The sequence below is a fragment of the Oreochromis aureus genome, linkage group 23 (assembly GCF_013358895.1).
Source record: "Oreochromis aureus strain Israel breed Guangdong linkage group 23, ZZ_aureus, whole genome shotgun sequence".
Classification (NCBI taxonomy): domain Eukaryota; kingdom Metazoa; phylum Chordata; class Actinopteri; order Cichliformes; family Cichlidae; genus Oreochromis; species Oreochromis aureus.
In genome coordinates, this window is record NC_052963.1 from 19,387,501 (window position 1) to 19,405,184 (window position 17,684).

At 41.0% G+C, this 17,684-nt stretch overlaps 1 protein-coding gene across 6 annotated transcripts in view; it reads left to right on the forward strand.

Annotated features, from left to right (window-relative positions):
* Positions 1-15,028, forward strand: part of zeb2b (zinc finger E-box binding homeobox 2b) — a 99,265-nt gene extending 84,237 nt beyond the window's left edge. For 4 of the 6 annotated variants that reach the window (XM_039606710.1, XM_039606711.1, XM_039606707.1 and 1 more), the window contains exons 6-10: positions 1,073-1,287; positions 5,099-5,207; positions 6,384-8,395; positions 11,112-11,292; positions 12,832-15,028. In XM_039606710.1, the coding sequence (XP_039462644.1) occupies positions 1,073-1,287; positions 5,099-5,207; positions 6,384-8,395; positions 11,112-11,292; positions 12,832-13,406 (3,092 nt within the window). In that variant the 3' untranslated portion in view covers positions 13,407-15,028. The remainder of the gene's footprint in view (positions 1-1,072; positions 1,288-5,098; positions 5,208-6,383; positions 8,396-11,111; positions 11,293-12,831) is intronic. The other 2 variants (XM_039606709.1, XM_031735622.2) reach the window with 1 other exon arrangement.
* The last annotated feature ends 2,656 nt before the right edge of the window (positions 15,029-17,684 follow it).

Genomic DNA, 17,684 nt, shown 5'->3' on the forward strand with positions numbered 1-17,684 from the left:
TCCTCCAAATTTTCACAATCATGGGATACAAAAAAGGATCCTTCTAGATGGCAAGCATCAAATCTATTAAAGTTTTTTTCTCTAAAACATAAGTAGGTTTAGGGTTAGACCTCACAGGGCTAAACAGGCATATTTTCAGGAAGGAGAATATGATATCTTTCAAATTAAGCCTCATGCATTTGTTTTGGCATCATAGTTTTTCAGTTCAAGGTTGTCCAAGTAGACAAAACCTAACTCAAACCCTGCTCTTAACTCTAGATGTGTTGCCAGCAGCGTGGTGGATGTTTTTTGCAGAAAAGACACCCACAATAACCTTTAAACTTGAAGAATGTCTTAAAACGTTCTTTAAACCGATGCATTTAAAAGCCTTTCCTATCACTCCAGACCATTTTAAAGGATATCCAGCCTTACATGTGGCCTACTCTTATAGCATAACTGCTGCAGTAACTGAGGGTGCTTGCTCAGCTAATGTCCCAGCAAATGTTTAAAAAAAAAAAAAAGAAAAGAAAGGGGAAAAAAAAGTCTTCTCGCTGACACGACCGGGCAGCTGTTGGTCCCACAGATTCGCCGGATGCCTGGGTGTTTACCTACAGTCTTAAGCAACAGCTGGGCAGGGGCTTGAAATCAGATAGCACACCTCTGAAGCTCCCCAGAGGGAAAGAATTGGAAGAGGGGGGCTTGAATTTGAGCGGGATTGTGATTCACGCTGCAGACACGATGAACGTGCCAGCGGTGGTGGTTGGGTGTGGGGGGACTAGAAAATGAGGGCTGTTTAAAGAAATTAGGACTATCTGTGGAATAGTGTGTGCGTGCAGTACCGTGTACGTGTTTGTAACTATGTGGAGGAAAGTGAGAACGAGTGGGAGTGCTGTGTGTGAGTCGGGAGGAGGTCGTAGTGCAGCGGATGCCAGCCTGACACTGTGACTCTCATGTGGAGCAGATTGCAGAGATAACTCCCATACCACTCTGGGCAGCCCGCCCGTTAGTTGCCATTGATTCGCTGACCTTTTGGCCCGCTTTCCCTTCCCCTTCCTCCTCCCTCCTCCTCCTCCTCCCGCTGTCTCCTGTGCAGACCTGCCACCTGGAACGCCAGATGCCTTCGCCCAACTGTTGACCTGCCCCTACTGCGACCGGGGCTACAAGCGTTTGACATCGCTGAAGGAGCACATCAAGTACCGCCATGAGAAGAACGAGGAGAACTTCGCCTGCCCCCTGTGCAACTACACGTTTGCTTACCGCACTCAGCTTGAGCGGCATATGGCCACACACAAGCCTGCGAGGGATCAGGTGAGGGGGATTTTCTTTCTTTTTTCTCCTTCTTCTTCCTCATCCCATCCCCTTCTTCCTGTTTTTCCCTCCTTCCTCCTCCTCCCTCCTCCTCCTCCTCTGTCTGTCCCCTGTTTCATTTCATTTCTAATGTGCCCCGATCCCTCAGAGAAGGGAGATCATTTTTTCTGATTGGCAATCATTATTAATTTTTCATGGCATTTTGAAGATGCAGATCCTTTAATGGTAATAACTTTAATTGAGGCCCTAAATGGTTTTTTGATGGCCCTCCCTGATATGATTTTCCAGTCTCGTGTTCACGATCGAATGATTGTGTTAATTTCCAATTTGGAAATTTTTATCAGCTCCTTAACTTCACTTCACTCCTGGCCTTTAATGTTCTTCTGGTGCAGCCCGCAGTCGTAGCACTCCATCAAACTCCACCCCCTCCACTTCTAATTTCATGCACTGCATAAACATCTGTGTATACTTTAATTTTTTTTCTCCCGCGATTTATATCCTGTACGTCTGAAATATAATGTGAATCCGCTGGCAGTTAGCATGAATCACCTTAAAGTTCTGTGAGGTGAAAACGCATCCAGCAGTTACGGGTGTTTAACTCGCTTGTCAGCTTTTAGTTGAAGATGTGCGGTGAGATAGATTGTGGCAAAAAAAATTGCACGCTTTCAGAGTTTTTGCACATTTGGGGATAATTAGAAGTTCTCAGTAAGCTAAAACTGGAGCAGTAAATTTCAAAGTAGATGGAGTTGATGTTTTTGCTTGGGAGGATAATTATAATTGAAGAATTTTTGCTTTATTAAAGACTGCGACTTGATCTCTAAATGTAAAGAATCCACTTATGTAGACATGTTAACAGCGCCATGCAACAGTCATGCCAAACTGTATTGTATTAAAAGTTACAGACACTTCAGCCAGCAATCCATTGATCCACCTATGAACAATCACTTGATGAAAGTGGGGACAAGGAACTCCCTTTTTCTCAGGAAGAGACCTCCAGCAGGCAGCTGATTGGCCATTTTTTTTTAAAAAAGAACAGAAAACTTTTTCACTCAGACACCCTGAAATCATTGGCTAATAATTTGTTAAAATTTGTTAATTTATTATTTTTAACTACATAAATAATACAATTCTGTAATAGTTACATTCTGATTATATAACAAGCTATTAATGATTAATAAATGTTACCATCATTTTCCTCATTTTCTTAGCTCACCTATAAAACCACAGATTCAGTCAACCTGATTTGAACAGCCTTCCCCAGCCTAATTTGAACCTAGACTACAAACAAAACCAAACAATGAGTAAGACAGGAAATGATGTTTAACCATCTATAAACACAAGAAACCCAACTATTAAGTGGCAAATAATATTGTCATTTCGTGGTTTGTTAAAAGTAGAAAAACTGTTGTAAATCTGTGTTGCAATGGTTATTGTAGACATGCCAATAATCAGATTATTTATGGGTCTCAGTAAGAAACTTTGTTAAACATTTTACTATTAACTAATAGCAGGAATAACTTGGTGGATAGTAATAATAACTAGACTAATGTAGGGGGTCCAAAATGAATGTAATGTACTTAAACAGCCAAACAAAGTGAAAAATGAAGAATGATCTGGTCCTGGTGAGACACAAAGGTCAGTTAACTACCAATTTATCGTTTATTACCGCTGTTTATTATAAAATGTTAGACTTTTTTCTTTTACATAGAGAAAAACTACAGCTCAAATGGGTCAGCTCCATTTGGAGAAAAATAATCTGTCACGTCTCGGTGTCCAATTTTCTCTTGGACTTCCTCTGCTAGAAAAACCTTGTAATGCAAGTAGAGTTATAAAAAAAGAACTGAGCCATTCAGCCAATAACAGATGATATCATGTACTCTGATGCTTTGCGGTGTTCAGTCCCAGGTCGTGGGTGTTGTGTTGTGCTCTCTGAAGCGAGGATGACAGGCTCAGACTGTGGCTGATTTGATCAGATGTCAGCAGCCAGCACTTTCACCTGATCTACCAGCTGGGTGTAAACGTGAGCAGATGGGCCGGCCGACTGAGCCGCTGTCCCAATCCTCATATTACAATGCTGTTGCTGCTCCCCTCCGGAGTCCAGTCAATGGCCAAAGACTCCTATTCAAGCACCGTGGCTCCTTCTACAAAGCCGGTTATCTTGATTTGTAAATGAGCTGGATTGTTTAAGTGCTAATCCTCCAGATGAGATTGAGGTGATGTCTTACTCATTTTGATTCCTTTCCCTAGGTGGCGCTCTTGTTTTTTTAAGCCTGTCCTCTAATTATCGACACTGACAAACTCCACTGTTTGCTTATATTAGATGTACATTTGGCAATTAACAACAAGCCGAGCCGCAGTCAGATTAACATAAAGAGTAATGTTCTGATAGGTAAACATGTGCTGCGCCGTTCTGTCTGCTATGTTTACAAGCGTTAATACTCCTCCTCCTCTTAAGCAATTAGCTGAAATATGACTAATTAGAGGTTATACATATGCAAACATCCAGTCCAATCCAGTCGGGCCCCCGCCCACAAACAGCAGTGGTGGCGTTCACACAGACAACAAGCCATGAAGCAGAGACGGAGCGTTTTCGCCAGTGCCATTCACAATTACGAGCGCGGAGCAATTGTGTCTTATTAGCAGTGGTGGCGAGACTAAACTTTACCGGGCAGGGGTCCTCGGGGAGGGGGAAGTAAGAGGAAGGTGGTGGCGGCGGCAATGGAGGTGGGGGCGGAGGTAGCGAAGCAGCTGTTGCTGTTTGTTTATGCAACTCAGCAACATACGAGCGGTGGGGTCCCTCTCCGGCGCTTGGCGGGGCCTCGACTCTCCCTGCTTGATCTTTGAAGGTTGGGGCTGTTTGAACAATTCCTCCCAGTCCTCCCAGTGTCCTGCGCGCCACCATCTGTCTCCCCAGGAATGTGGGTAGAGTCAGCACACACCCCAGCATTTGTCAAGGCTGAACTGGGAGGAGGGAGTCGCTCTGCTTTTCCCCCTAGCGAGCTCAGAGAAAATGTGTCTCTCTCTTTTTTTTTTATCCATATTTACTAACCATTTAACATCCCTACCTCCCACTTGGAATTAATTGTTTTGTGAGTGACGAGCCAGGTTTACACACCCCGAGTTGTTGTTGCTGAGTATTATTATATTTTGATTTTTCTTTCCCTATTTTTTAAGAGAGGAAGGCTCTGTTTGAATTGCAAATGTGATGGATTGCAACTGATGTTTACCTTTTTTTTTTTTTCTGAACAGCAAAATCAAGGCCGGGCCCATGTGCCGGCTTCTTTATCCCAAGATTATTAAAGAGACATTTGAGGTTTTAGGGGGGGAAAAAAAAGACCTAATTACTGCAACACATTTGCAGAGGGGAGGAAAGAAAAAAAGTGCATTTCAGATGGTGTGAATACAGGTATGCTGGGCGAGAGAGAGCTCACAGATGATTCTGAATACATTTTGGACTGATTAGACCCCAAATTAATGAAAAGTAGATCACATCGGCAGCTCTAATGAAGGAGAAACGCTCTAAAAAAAGACTCTTTTCATTTATTCTATTTTCTGGGCTGCCAAATTCTAAAGGCAGGCCTCCTTTGGCTGTGGAGCCAGGAAATTAAAAGGTATGTGATTCTCTCTGTTATCGCCGCCGCTGCCTGTAGTTGCTCAACGGAGGTGGGAGTAGAAAGCCAAGATGCTTCATTTGCGACAGGAGCCATTTGGCTTGTAGCGTGAACTGAACTCTTACCCCCTCCATGTTTGTACCTTTTTCTTTTTTTAAAATCTCTTTCTCTCTCTCCCTCTTTTTTTTTCTCTCTCGCAGCACCAACTGCTCAACCAAGCGGCCGGCAACCGCAAGTTCAAATGCACCGAGTGCGGCAAGGCCTTCAAATACAAGCACCATCTGAAGGAACACCTCCGGATTCATAGCGGTGAGTTGCAGGAAGAACGCTGCCCTGCTCTTTGAATATTCATAACGGTGATTTAAGGATCCGCAGAAATTCCTTTTGGTTTATTTTGGACACTCGTCGGCTGTTAATGGACACTGAAGTCCTCGGGGTGTGCAATATTTGGTTATGTGTGTGAAGCTTTTAAATTGAATTGAATTTATTTGTTTACTTGTCGCAAACTTTCCTTTTTATCAGCCTTAAAGAAAGAATATTTTGTTGCAGAGGTCAAATGTGTACATTAAACTTACTTCAAAACTTCATGTACTGTGGAGCTGTTATTCTGGTAATACAAGCATGAAACAAATAGTATCCTTACCTAGGAAGTCCTATTACTCAACTATAATTTATTATTTTATATAATTTAATTTATTTTTAATGCAGTTTTTCTCAGATTACATTGACTTTAGGTTCAAAGCAAAACATGAATAATTAAATAACTTTTACATTTTCTTAACAGTGTCCCAGCCACTCTTAAGGAATGTTTTTTCAATTAATTCCTACAGTTTATTGGACGAGAGCCTTTTTTCCTACAAATAAAATCAAATAAAAATAATTTGAAGTCCATCCCACTTTTTTGAACATGCTTTAAACGTCCAAAACACAAGTAGTCAGCGAGGTTTCCATCCCTTTGTGTTTAGTGTCTTTGTGTGCTCACTGAGCTGAGCAGAAAACCTTAAAGCTAATAAATGTTAAAGAATGGTTTACTTTAACTCAAAACATGGCAGTACAAAAAAAGAGCGAAGATCTCTAAACCAATTCAGTTGGCAGAAAATAAAGAAAACGCAGACGCTACACTGGCAGATTACCGGCTCTAGCGCATATTGCATATCTTGGCACAATTCAATTCATTTCAATTCTGTTTTATTTATATAGCACCAGTTCACAGCAACAGCCACCTCAAGGCGTTTTATATTGTAAGGTATAGACCGTAAAATAATATGAGTGAAAAAGCAAAATTGCATGACCCCCCTTTGAGCCAATTGGTTGTTTACTGGTCTTGGCTAACCAGCAGAAAACTGATGGGAGTCATGGGCTCATCAGTCTTTTTATCTGTGTCTATAAATGTCAATGTTGAGGTTTTTTTTTCTGGTGTCCTCTATAAATAAAAAGAAGTCCATGTTTTACGCCTTGTTTAACCATCTATATTTCTTGTTTCAGGTGAAAAACCTTATGAGTGCCCCAACTGCAAGAAGCGCTTCTCTCACTCGGGCTCCTACAGTTCCCACATCAGCAGCAAAAAGTGCATTGGCCTGATTGCGGTCAATGGCAGGATGCGCAGCAACATGAAGACTGGCTCCTCCCCCACCTCTGCCTCCGCCTCCCCCACTAACACTGCCATCACCCAGCTGCGGCAAAAGCTCGAGAACGGCAAGCCACTCGGCCTCGCCGAGCACAACAACCACCTGAACATCAAGACGGAGCCGCTGGACTTTGACTACAAGCTGATGATGGCTTCTCATGGATTTGCCGCTCCTGGGCCTTTCATGAATGGAGGAGTTGGAGGAAACAGCCCACTTGGGGTCCACCACAACTCAGCCCAGAGTCCCTTGCAGCATCTTGGGATGGCCGGACTTGAAGCGCAGCTCCTGAGCTACCCGGGTCCACTGGGGAATAACCTGAGCGAGGTACAGAAGGTTCTTCAGATCGTGGACAACACTGTGTGCAGGCAGAAAATGGACTGCAAGCCAGAAGAGCTCTCCAAGCTCAAGGCCCACATGAAGGAGCTGGGATGCCAGATAGAGGAGCAGAAACAAGCGCTGACAACGGCAGGCGGGGCTCAGGTCGGTCTTCCACTTGTCAATCACAACGGCGCCACCAAAAGCATCATCGACTACACATTAGAAAAAGTGAACGAAGCCAAAGCCTGCCTCCAGAGCTTGACTACAGACTCAAAGAGACAGATTAGCAATATCAAACGAGAGAAACCCAACCACATGCTTGAAGGAGGTGTGGATGAGAAGGTGCAGGAAAACAACATGTTTACACCTTACGCTTGCCAATACTGCAAAGAAACCTTCCCCGGGCCAATACCTTTGCATCAGCACGAACGCTACCTGTGTAAAATGAACGAGGAGATCAAAGCTGTGCTGCAGCCCAGTGAGAATTTGATGCCCAATAAACCAGGGATATTCATGGAGAAGAACACTCACTTACCCTCCTCCGTGTTGTCTGACAAGGTACTCACTGGGCCTCTTAACCCTTACAGGGACCACATGTCTGTGTTGAAGGCATACTCTGCCATGAACATGGAGCCCAACTCGGAGGAGCTGCTCAAGATTTCCATAGCGGTCGGCCTTCCTCAGGAATTTGTCAAGGAGTGGTTTGAGCAGCGAAAGATGTACGAGTACGGCACTAACAGGACCCCACCACTAGAGCACAGGAACAACACGGATATGGTTGTCGGAACAAATAACCACCACACTCCACCAAAAGACTCTTTGGCAGCTAGGTCGCCACTGTCTCTAATCAAACCTACTGACCGCATCACATCACCCTCCATAGCAGAGCTCCATAACAACGTGAACAACTGTGACAACTCGCTCAGACATTTGAAAAACCACCAGTTCAGCGGCAGCCAAACCAAACCCACAGGTGAAAAGTTGGACCACTCCCGCAGCAACACCCCCTCCCCGCTAAATCTGTCCTCCACTTCTTCCAAAAACTCTCACAGCAGCTCCTACACTCCAAACAGCTTGACTTCAGAAGACCTGCAGGCTGAGCCGCTGGACCTGTCTCTGCCGAGACTCATGAAGGAACCCAAGCATGCACTGACTGTCAAAAGCAGACCTAAAGTCAACAGTATTACCATTGACCATAACAGCATCCCTTCTCCCCGAGAGCACTTCGAAGAGCCTTTGAACTTGGCCTATCTCAAAAAGGATTTCTCAGGCTCTACCAACAATGGAAACTTAGAAAAAAGCACTAGCCCCATCTTCGGCATTAACCCGTTTGCGGCCAAACCCTTGTACACGTCGCTTCCACCTCAGAGCGCTTTCCCACCCGCCACATTCATGCCCCCGATGCAGGCCAGCATACCAGGTCTTAGGCCCTATCCGGGCATGGATCAAATGGGCTTCCTACCACACATGGCCTACACTTATGCAGCAGGGGCAGCTACCCTTGCCGAGATGCAGCAGAGGAGAAAGTACCAGCGGAAACCAGGTTTCCAGGTAAATAAGCCACCTGTGGTTTTATGAAAGCCCCAGGCTCACTCAGATTCTCTGAAATGATCTGAACTCATTTCTGTACTAATTAAAAAACCACTCAGGAGTTAGGAGAGTGAAACGCTCACCTGAGGTAGACTGAACTGGCATAGGCGATGGAGATAAACAGCTGTGACACAACCCCGGGGTGGAAAAAGTGAGGCGTCATTAGTGGGAGGAAAGGAGGGCCTGTGCAGCCTGTGTTCAGCTGTTTTAGCAGTAATATCATTCAGTGATGAAAAAGAAAAAGCTTTGAGGATTGCTCCTACTTCCTTGACTTCATTTTAACTGGATTATCTCATCCCGTCTTAATGAGCCTCCAGCCCTTCTACCAGAGTTTCATTTGCAGATTTATGAATGTTAGTGGTGTTTTAATTTTTACCCTCAAAAAAACACTGGCACAAAATATCAAACAGCATCAGGTTCAAATATATGACAGGACCCATATTGGCCCTAAAGTTTAATCTCGTTAAAGCTCTAATTGTTACCACTCTGCACAGTAAATTTTACCCGCTGGAGTACATTAATGCTCTCGACTCCAGTCCTCCTCCAGAGCTGGCCTGAACTCACATATTTTGTTATTAAATATGGGTGAAAGGCCTTTGTAAAAATGACAAAGGTGAGCCCCGGAGCTGTGCACTTCTCTGAAATTTCCCATTGCAACTTTGCTGCATTTTAAAGAGAGCCAAAGCCAAAATGAGCTTCTACATGTGGATTAATAATGCACAGTCTCCATGTTCATTACCAGTGAATGCTGAAGGCTGTTTAACATAGAGGGAACCATTTTGATGAAAAAAAGTATTAATAATGTTTCCTATTCTAAGTTATTAAATTAGATTTTAAAAATACAGCTACAGGCGTTTAGTTCAAATTGATTGCAGAGTGATAGTGGTCGCTTCTTAAAACACAGTGCAGCGCTGTCCTCACATTATCACACACATATTCATTAAAGAAAGCTTCGGTGGCTCAATATTGGCCATTAAGGTGCACCTTCTGATTTTAATCATTATATGAGTTTGCAATGTCAAGAATGGCTCACTGTGCCTCCTCTAATGTTGTAATATTGTTCTCCATCAATTCATATTTAAGACTAATCTTCATCATAAAAGAGAATTTTAAAGGAATGTGCAGAATTAACGCTCGTGTACAAAATTAGACCACACTGAATACACCATTATGGCGGTGTTTCATAATGAGGAGCCTGTCAGTTATAGATGGGTGATATTACTGCAGGGCTGAAAGTTTTATAAGAAATAAACGCCGGTATGTGCTGGTAATCAAAAATGCATGAGAACATGTAGCGTTGTGTGATTGTTTGGGAGGAACGCTTCAGTTTAATGATTCCTATGTGGACAAATGGTGTCAGGCTAGATATTTTTATGATCTTTCACCAGCTATTGTTTAAAGAAAAGAGGATATTCACCCCTAAATAACTTTTTTTTTTTTTTTTGCGTTGATCTTCTGGACTTTCCTTTAAAATTAGCAGTTAGTTTAGAAATTAGCATGCTATCAGCAACTTTGTGTTAATGTAATATGACCTAAACTCACAACATTCAGCTAATGATGTAAATCAATGTCATTTAAAATGATGAGTATCAAGTATGAGCTTTTCCACCAACGTAGATTGAGCTACAAAGTGTTTGTAGTTTTGCTAAATGACACTCCCAAAGCATACTAATTAGCTAACAGACACTTAGCTGTTAATTTAGCAATTAGCATGACACCTAATTGCTAACTTTTTGCCAAACTTCATACAATTTTTCAAGATATTTCATAGCAAACCTAAATATAACTATCAATGTAAAGAAATTGCAACTAAAATTGTAAACATTAGCTTTCTGTCAAATTAGTATTAGGAGTTAATAAACCGGCACGTGAACACAGGCATTTTATTTTTCCTTAATTTAGCTATAATTAACTGTCACATTGAAGGCTTATATAGCTTGAAAATCTAACTACTACTACAAGGTTGTTTTTTTAACAAGATAAATTTAGCAGGAAAAAGAAACTTTAGCATTTCTAACATACATATTCTAAAAAAATAAACAACTAATAAACTTTTTTTCACATTTAAAAAAATATACACTGCTTATAAAGAGCTTATAGGTTTTATAGCTTTATAGATAAAATAAACCCGACTTTTAACTAAAAACAGATACTGTGTTAACTAATATTAGCTTTCTTGCTACGGTGGCATAAGGTAAATACCCTTCTAAATGGGTTAAAAACTCCCAGCAGCTCAAAAAATATTTATTGTGTTAGCTAAAAAAATATTGTCACACCTTTTGAGATTTTAACATGTATGCTCTTTAGGCGATATGTAGCATTTGGATATTTACTCTTAATTTACAGTTAGCTTAGCAATTTACACTTCAGAAAAGGGTGTCTTCTGGTTAAACATAACTATAAATAAATTAATTTGTGTTTGAGTCATATTAAGAACATAAACTCATAATTTAAGTAAAAATTTAAAGGGATTACATGTGGAATAATGTCAGCAACAGATATTAGCATTTACATAAAGCTAGCTTAAGCTAGAGTCAAGTTATTTGCCACACACACAGTGACCACCTCACTGTTTTCTCATTTTTAAAAGAATATACAACATCTCCTCATCACACTAAATTCATTTATGTGTTATCCTTTCTCCCTTTTTTTTGTTTGTAATTTTTTTTCTTTTTAGGGGGACCTGCTCGACGGTACACCAGATTACATGTCAGGGCTGGACGACATGACAGACCCCGACTCCTGTCTGTCGCGGAAGAAGATTAAGAAGACCGAAAGTGGTATGTACGCGTGTGACTTGTGCGACAAAACATTCCAGAAGAGCAGTTCCCTTCTAAGACACAAATATGAACACACAGGTATATACTGTTCTAGACCCTTATTTTAAACCCCATGCTTTTTTTATGTTTTAAATGTTTGTGTTGCCAAATCCTATCAGTATGAATATATTTTAATATATAAATTTTTTTTATGTTATCCCCCTTTTCCCTCCTTCTTTCCTTCTCTGTTTAACCCTTAAGTTGTATATATGTAAACCCACACCTAACTTGCTTCTTCATTGACAGGGTTGAAATCCAGCGAATGAGTAAAGGCTTTGTGTGTTCTTTTTCTGTAATTATTGCAGGTATAGGCAGGATTGTACCATTTATTTCCCAATCATGTCTTCCTGTATGAACCATTTTGCTATCTTTAAAGACACACATCAATTCACCTAGATATGTAAAGCCAGCAAAAAGCCCCTTAATGCCTTTATCGGCCCTATTATTGGCGATAGATCACATCAGCGGAGTAGTGCTTAGAAGCTTCAGAGCACCGATAACAAGTCTTTCATTATAGTTATTATACAGAGATCCTCTTTCACCAAGTTGCATCATTTATTTTATCCACTATCTGTAGAGGAGCGCTCTGTACTTTACGCAGCCTTCGTGTTATCTGGTTGGACATAAAAGGGAGGGAGGCTCCACCGTCAGAGCTCCTCTTTATTCAAAAGAAAAAAAATGGGGTGGGGCGCGGGGGTGCGTTATCTCCACTCCTGATGCGTCGCTGTGTGTTTTTAACAATATCGAGCCAGATGTTGGACCTGGAGTGCAGTTTCGGAGCTGTCAGAGGGGGGAGTCATGTGATTTGTGCGAGGCAGGAAGCCATATTTCCACACGTGGTGAGCAGCAGTTAGGGAAATGCCAAAATTAGAGGCTTCTTTGTAGCTTCTTAAAAAGAATCCAGGTATCTTTTAGGTAAAGGAGTGTGGGGGAAAAGCGCCATTTAGCCAGAGAGTTTATGGCCCCGTGTCATAAAACTATCTCACCCCGCACTCGCGGCCAGCTCGGGTTTCTCATTTTGAGCCTTGGCGTCTGAGCTGCTCCGTCATATTTGGTAGGCAAGGAGCTCCAGCTCAAAACCTAATATAGGCCCAGGCCTCGCCATGAACTCGAATTGCAATCGGAGATGAGCAGGGTTACCCCTCGGAGCCTTCCCCGCCCCGCAGCCCCATCTCGGGTTTGTTTACCCCTTTGTCGCCTTCTCTGTTTGTTTGCTTTTGCAGTAGTTTATTTATGTTGCATTCATCAGTGTGGCACGCAGGGCCTAAAATAAGTAGTTGCGGTTCAGTTTCTTCATGCTTCAACCACGGGAGGGGAATTTCCATAATGTAGGCCCGTGAATGCGAGCACGCTTTTCTCATCGTGCTCCCAATTTGAATAAACAAATAGCCCAAAGTCGTAAGTTGGATTTAATGCTCGGTGATGTCATTTTTACTCCATGCCATCCAGTTCATCAGAGTTCTTCCTCAAAATTTTGCTTTGATTCTGACTTGTGTGTGTGTGTGTGTTTGATTTGCTGTGGCTGCAGGACGCCTCTCACGTCCCCTTCGTTTTTTTCTCTGCTTTGTGTCTCTGCAGGCAAGAGGCCGCACCAGTGCCAGATCTGCAAGAAAGCCTTCAAACACAAACACCATCTCATCGAGCACTCCAGACTGCACTCGGGGGAGAAGCCTTACCAGTGCGACAAGTGCGGGAAGAGGTTCTCGCACTCGGGCTCATACTCGCAGCACATGAACCACCGCTACTCCTACTGCAAGCGGGAGGCCGAGGAGCGGGAGGCCGCAGAGAGGGAGGCCCGCGAGAAGGGCCACCTGGAGCCCACCGAGCTGCTCATGAGCAGGGCGTACTTGCAGGGCATGACTCCTCAGGGTTACCCGGAGCTGGCGGAGCGAGAGGCTATCCTGAGGCACGACGTGGTGAACGGAGGGATCAGAGATGCAGGGCGAAAGGAAGTGGATGGAACGTACGCAAAGATCGGACGGAGGGATGACGAGTTTGAGGAGGAGGAGGAGGAGAGCAAGAGCATGGACACGGACCCGGACACGTTGAGGGACGAGGAGGAGAATGGAGAGCACTCGATGGACGATAGCTCGCTGGACGGCAAAACGGAAACCAAATCGGATCACGAGGACGCGATGGAGGATGGCGTGTAATCGACGGCGACACTTCAGAAGCTTCCCATCTTTAGAAGTTTAAAAAAAGAAAAACTAATGAAAAAAAAACAAAAGAAAAGAAAAGAAAAAAAGTTTTTAAGTTTCTCTCTTTTCGGTTCAAGTATTCTTACCTGCTCGGTTTAAAACGCCGTGTTTTAAGCTGTACGTGCACGTGCCTGAAGCTTCCGGGAAGCTTGACGGACTCCTCAGCGTGGACTCAAAAATCAATCCGGAAGAGGAGGAGGAGGAAGAAGGAGGCATTGAAGGGGAAAGGGGGAGGCTTGGGTTTGTGAAATAAGCTGCATTATGCAAACCGAACAATGAATAAATGAATACATTTCAAAAAATGTACAGTACTAAGGCCTAAAAATATGTGTGGTGCTAACCTCCTCAAATAAAAACCCCTGTGTTCCATAGTATTTATAGCACAACTAGTGACTTGTACAAATTGCACTCCGCTTCTATAATCATGAACAAAAATAATAAAAAGTATTGCCTATGTATATATTTATACAGTGTTGGAAAAAGAGCAGTAGGATCTGCACTACTACAGTCCTTCGGTATTACCTTTGTTATCACCAACCTACCTACGGTGTCGTCTTTAGTTTTCATCTCCAGCCACACTGTTTTAGGCCTCTTGAATCAAATGAAGGAATTAAAATTCAAAGACTGTGTGAAGGAGCTTTCCCCCCTCCCCTGTTTTTTTTTTGTTTCTTTATTATTTTTTTTAAAAGAGACCTTCATTTTAAGGGAAAATACAGTTTTACGGACAGATGTTGTCGTTTGGGGAGGGTCAAAAAAAAAATGAAGGACGAAGCCTTTGTAAGGTGTTTTTGATAAGAAAAAAGAAGCCTTATATGCAAACCTTTTAACCTGTGTGTTTTCTGCAAGTGCCACCCTCGTATTGTGTAAAAGGAAGGTTACTTTTTTTCACCAGCTTCAGTATTGATGAAATGGTTCACCGTTGTTCTTTGAAGCACCCGTGTCAGTATTATAGGCAGCAGTTCCTTAGTTTACATTATGTTGTGCAATGTTTTCTCACCTCTTTTCTTTGTCAGTATTACACCAAACCATTTTTTCCTCTTTTTTTTGAAAACAACAAATTGCATTTCATTTATTTGTAGGTTGAAAAAAAACATTATTTATGTGGCCCATTTTATATTTCCTAATTTTATTTATTTCATACTGTTGTGTACAGTACTATAGTTCTTCAATATATAGATATATTTTAGTAAAAAGGAACATGGTGTCGATCATAGGGGCAAATTTTACGTAAAGAGAGCATTTATTGTGTTTTGAAACATTGTGAAATGCGAAGTTTAATCTTATTTTATTTTATTTTTTTCCTTTATTTTCCAGCTACTGGAAAATTCCAAATTTGGGAACTTTTATACAATTGTGAAAACACTGTATTTTCGACTGAAAAATTCCACTTTCTTCATCTTTGTTTCTTTTTTTAAGCTAAAAAAAATGAAGAGGGACTGTTAAATACTATGTATGATATCATGACTGAAGAAGAATCTTTCCTGAAATGTCTTTGTAAAAGTATTATTGAATTCTTAATTTGTAATTTCTCTTGAAAATGACCCTGCTCGAATAAAAGTAGCCAAATTACAGAGTACCAAACCCTCGGGGCTTCGTGTTTGTTCACAAACGGTGAGGTGTGCTTGGCGTCGTCACGGTGAAGTCTTTCTTTTCAGATGGATTAAAGTCAACTAAGCCCAGCCCTCCTGCTGATTATCACTATTTTAAGATGAGAAAACAACATAAATGCCACGACCAATCAAGCTTTAAACAATAAAGGCAAAAATATTCTGTATTAGTGTCTTAATAAATCACATTAAAAGACTGAAACTTTGATTCCAGTCACTGGGAAACTAGATGTGAATCAATCTGCCAATGAAAATAGTCTCATCCTGTTTTTACTGAATTTGCTGAAATCTGCTGAGTCCAGCTGTTCTGGAATTGTTCTTTTGCAGGTTAAAAAATGCTGAACTTATAAAACAAATGATTAATTTTGACAAGAAAAGCTTTTTAAAACCTTTAAAAAATATTAAAATCATATTTGGAAGCTTTTCTTTTGAAACGAATGACATTTTAACACTTTAATTAAAGCATCTTGAGCAAATTGCTGAAAGCAGATAATATACTTATGTAGCTGTCAGCAAGTTTAAGAATGAAAATGATTTGCTTTGTTTCTTTGTTTCACTGAGTTGCTCCCACTGATTGGAGGACCAAATGTACACCAGAGCAAAACTACGACTACTTTAAATGCAGGTTTAAGGCAAGAAAACACAAGGTGAAGACACATTTAAGGCTTTTAAAGCACATTTGAAGCTTTTATTTTGAAGCATGACATTTTTGATAAACTGCTTGTTGTTTCACTGAAGTGATCCGACTAACTGAAGGATCTAGCATGCACCAATCCTCCACTTATCCCTGCTAATTCTAAATAAATACACCACCTCTGCTTAATAACTGATTAAAAGCTACTACAAGAAAACTCAAAGACACATTTAAAGGATTTAAAACCCTTAAAGGTTTTATTTAAAACTCCTTTCGAAGCTTTTATTTTGAAGTATGAGATTGTGTAATAGTATTTAATAGTTCATGATAAATCCCCCTCTTCCTCCTGTTATAGTGAAGCAGCTGAGAAGCTACAGTGATGACAGTAATAAAAATGCTGCATGTATCATTCAATATCAACACTGATTATTGAAAAGGCACAAATAGTTTAATTCAAAACACATTTTGAAGTTTTTGTATTAAAGTATTAAAATATGGTGTTTATTGAACCTTTAACTATATTTTTTACTATATACAGATAGCTCTCCACCAGAACAGATGTGGGATTTAAAGGCATCTTTTGCTGTTTCCCCACATTTTTGGAATAAAGGTTAGTTCTATATATTCTATATGTGACTTTCAATTAAAAACCAATATAAAAAAAATAAATGCAAATGCAACTGCATTCCCACATTACTTTAAAGGCTTCACAAAACTGACAAAATCAATGAAACAACACAAGATAAAAAGAGAAGAAGCTTTTAAATGTAAAGAAACTTTTTTGTGATTTTTATTTTGAAGTATGACAACATAACATTAAAGCACCTTGAGCTGATCTGAGTTGCTGAAAGTACATCTAAGGAAGAAAGTATCATCTTTAGGCTGGGTTGAGCTATTTCAGCTCAACCCCAACAGAGGTCGATTATCTTGTTAATAATTTTACCTCCTCACTACGTATGACTCTGGATACTGTAGCTCCTGTGAAAACTAAGGTCTCAAATCAGAAGTACCTGACTCCGTGGTATAATTCTCAAACACGTAGCCTAAAGCAGATAACATGTAAGCTGGAGAGGAAATGGCGTGTCACAAATTTAGAGGATCATCATTTAGCCTGGAGAAATAGTTTGCTGCTTTATAAGAAAGCCCTCCGCAAAGCCAGAACATCTTACTATTCGTCACTGATTGAAGAAAATAAGAACAACCCCAGGTTTCTCTTCAGCACTGTAGCCAGGCTGACAAAAAGTCAGAGCTCTACTGAGCCAACAATCCCTTTAACGTTAACTAGTAATGACTTCATGAACTTCTTCACTAATAAAATTCTTATCATTAGAGAAAAAATTACCAATAATCATCCCACAGATGTAACATTATCTACAGCTACTTTTAGTACCATCAATGTTAAGTTAGACTCTTTTTCTCCAATTGATCTTTCTGAGTTAACTTCAATAATTACTTCCTCCAAACCATCAACGTGTCTTTTAGACCCCATTCCTACAAAACTGCTCAAAGAAGTCCTGCCATTAATTAATTCTTCGATCTTAAATATGATCAACCTATCTCTAATAATCGGCTATGTACCACAGGCCTTCAAGCTGGCTGTAGTTAAACCTTTACTCAAAAAGCATCTCTAGACCCAGCTGTCTTAGCTAATTATAGGCCAATCTCCAACCTTCCTTTCATATCAAAAATCCTTGAAAGAGTAGTTGTCAAACAGCTAACAGATCATCTGCAGAGGAATGGCTTATTTGAAGAGTTTCAGTCAGGTTTCAGAGCTCATCACAGCACAGAAACAGCTTTAGTGAAGGTTACAAATAATCTTCTTTTGGCCTCTGACAGTGGACTCATCTCTGTGCTTGTCCTGCTAGACCTTAGTGCTGCGTTTGATACTGTTGATCATAATATCCTATTAGAGCGATTAGAACATGCTGTAGGTATTACAGGTACTGCACTGCAGTGGTTTGTATCATATCTATCTAACAGACTCCAATTTGT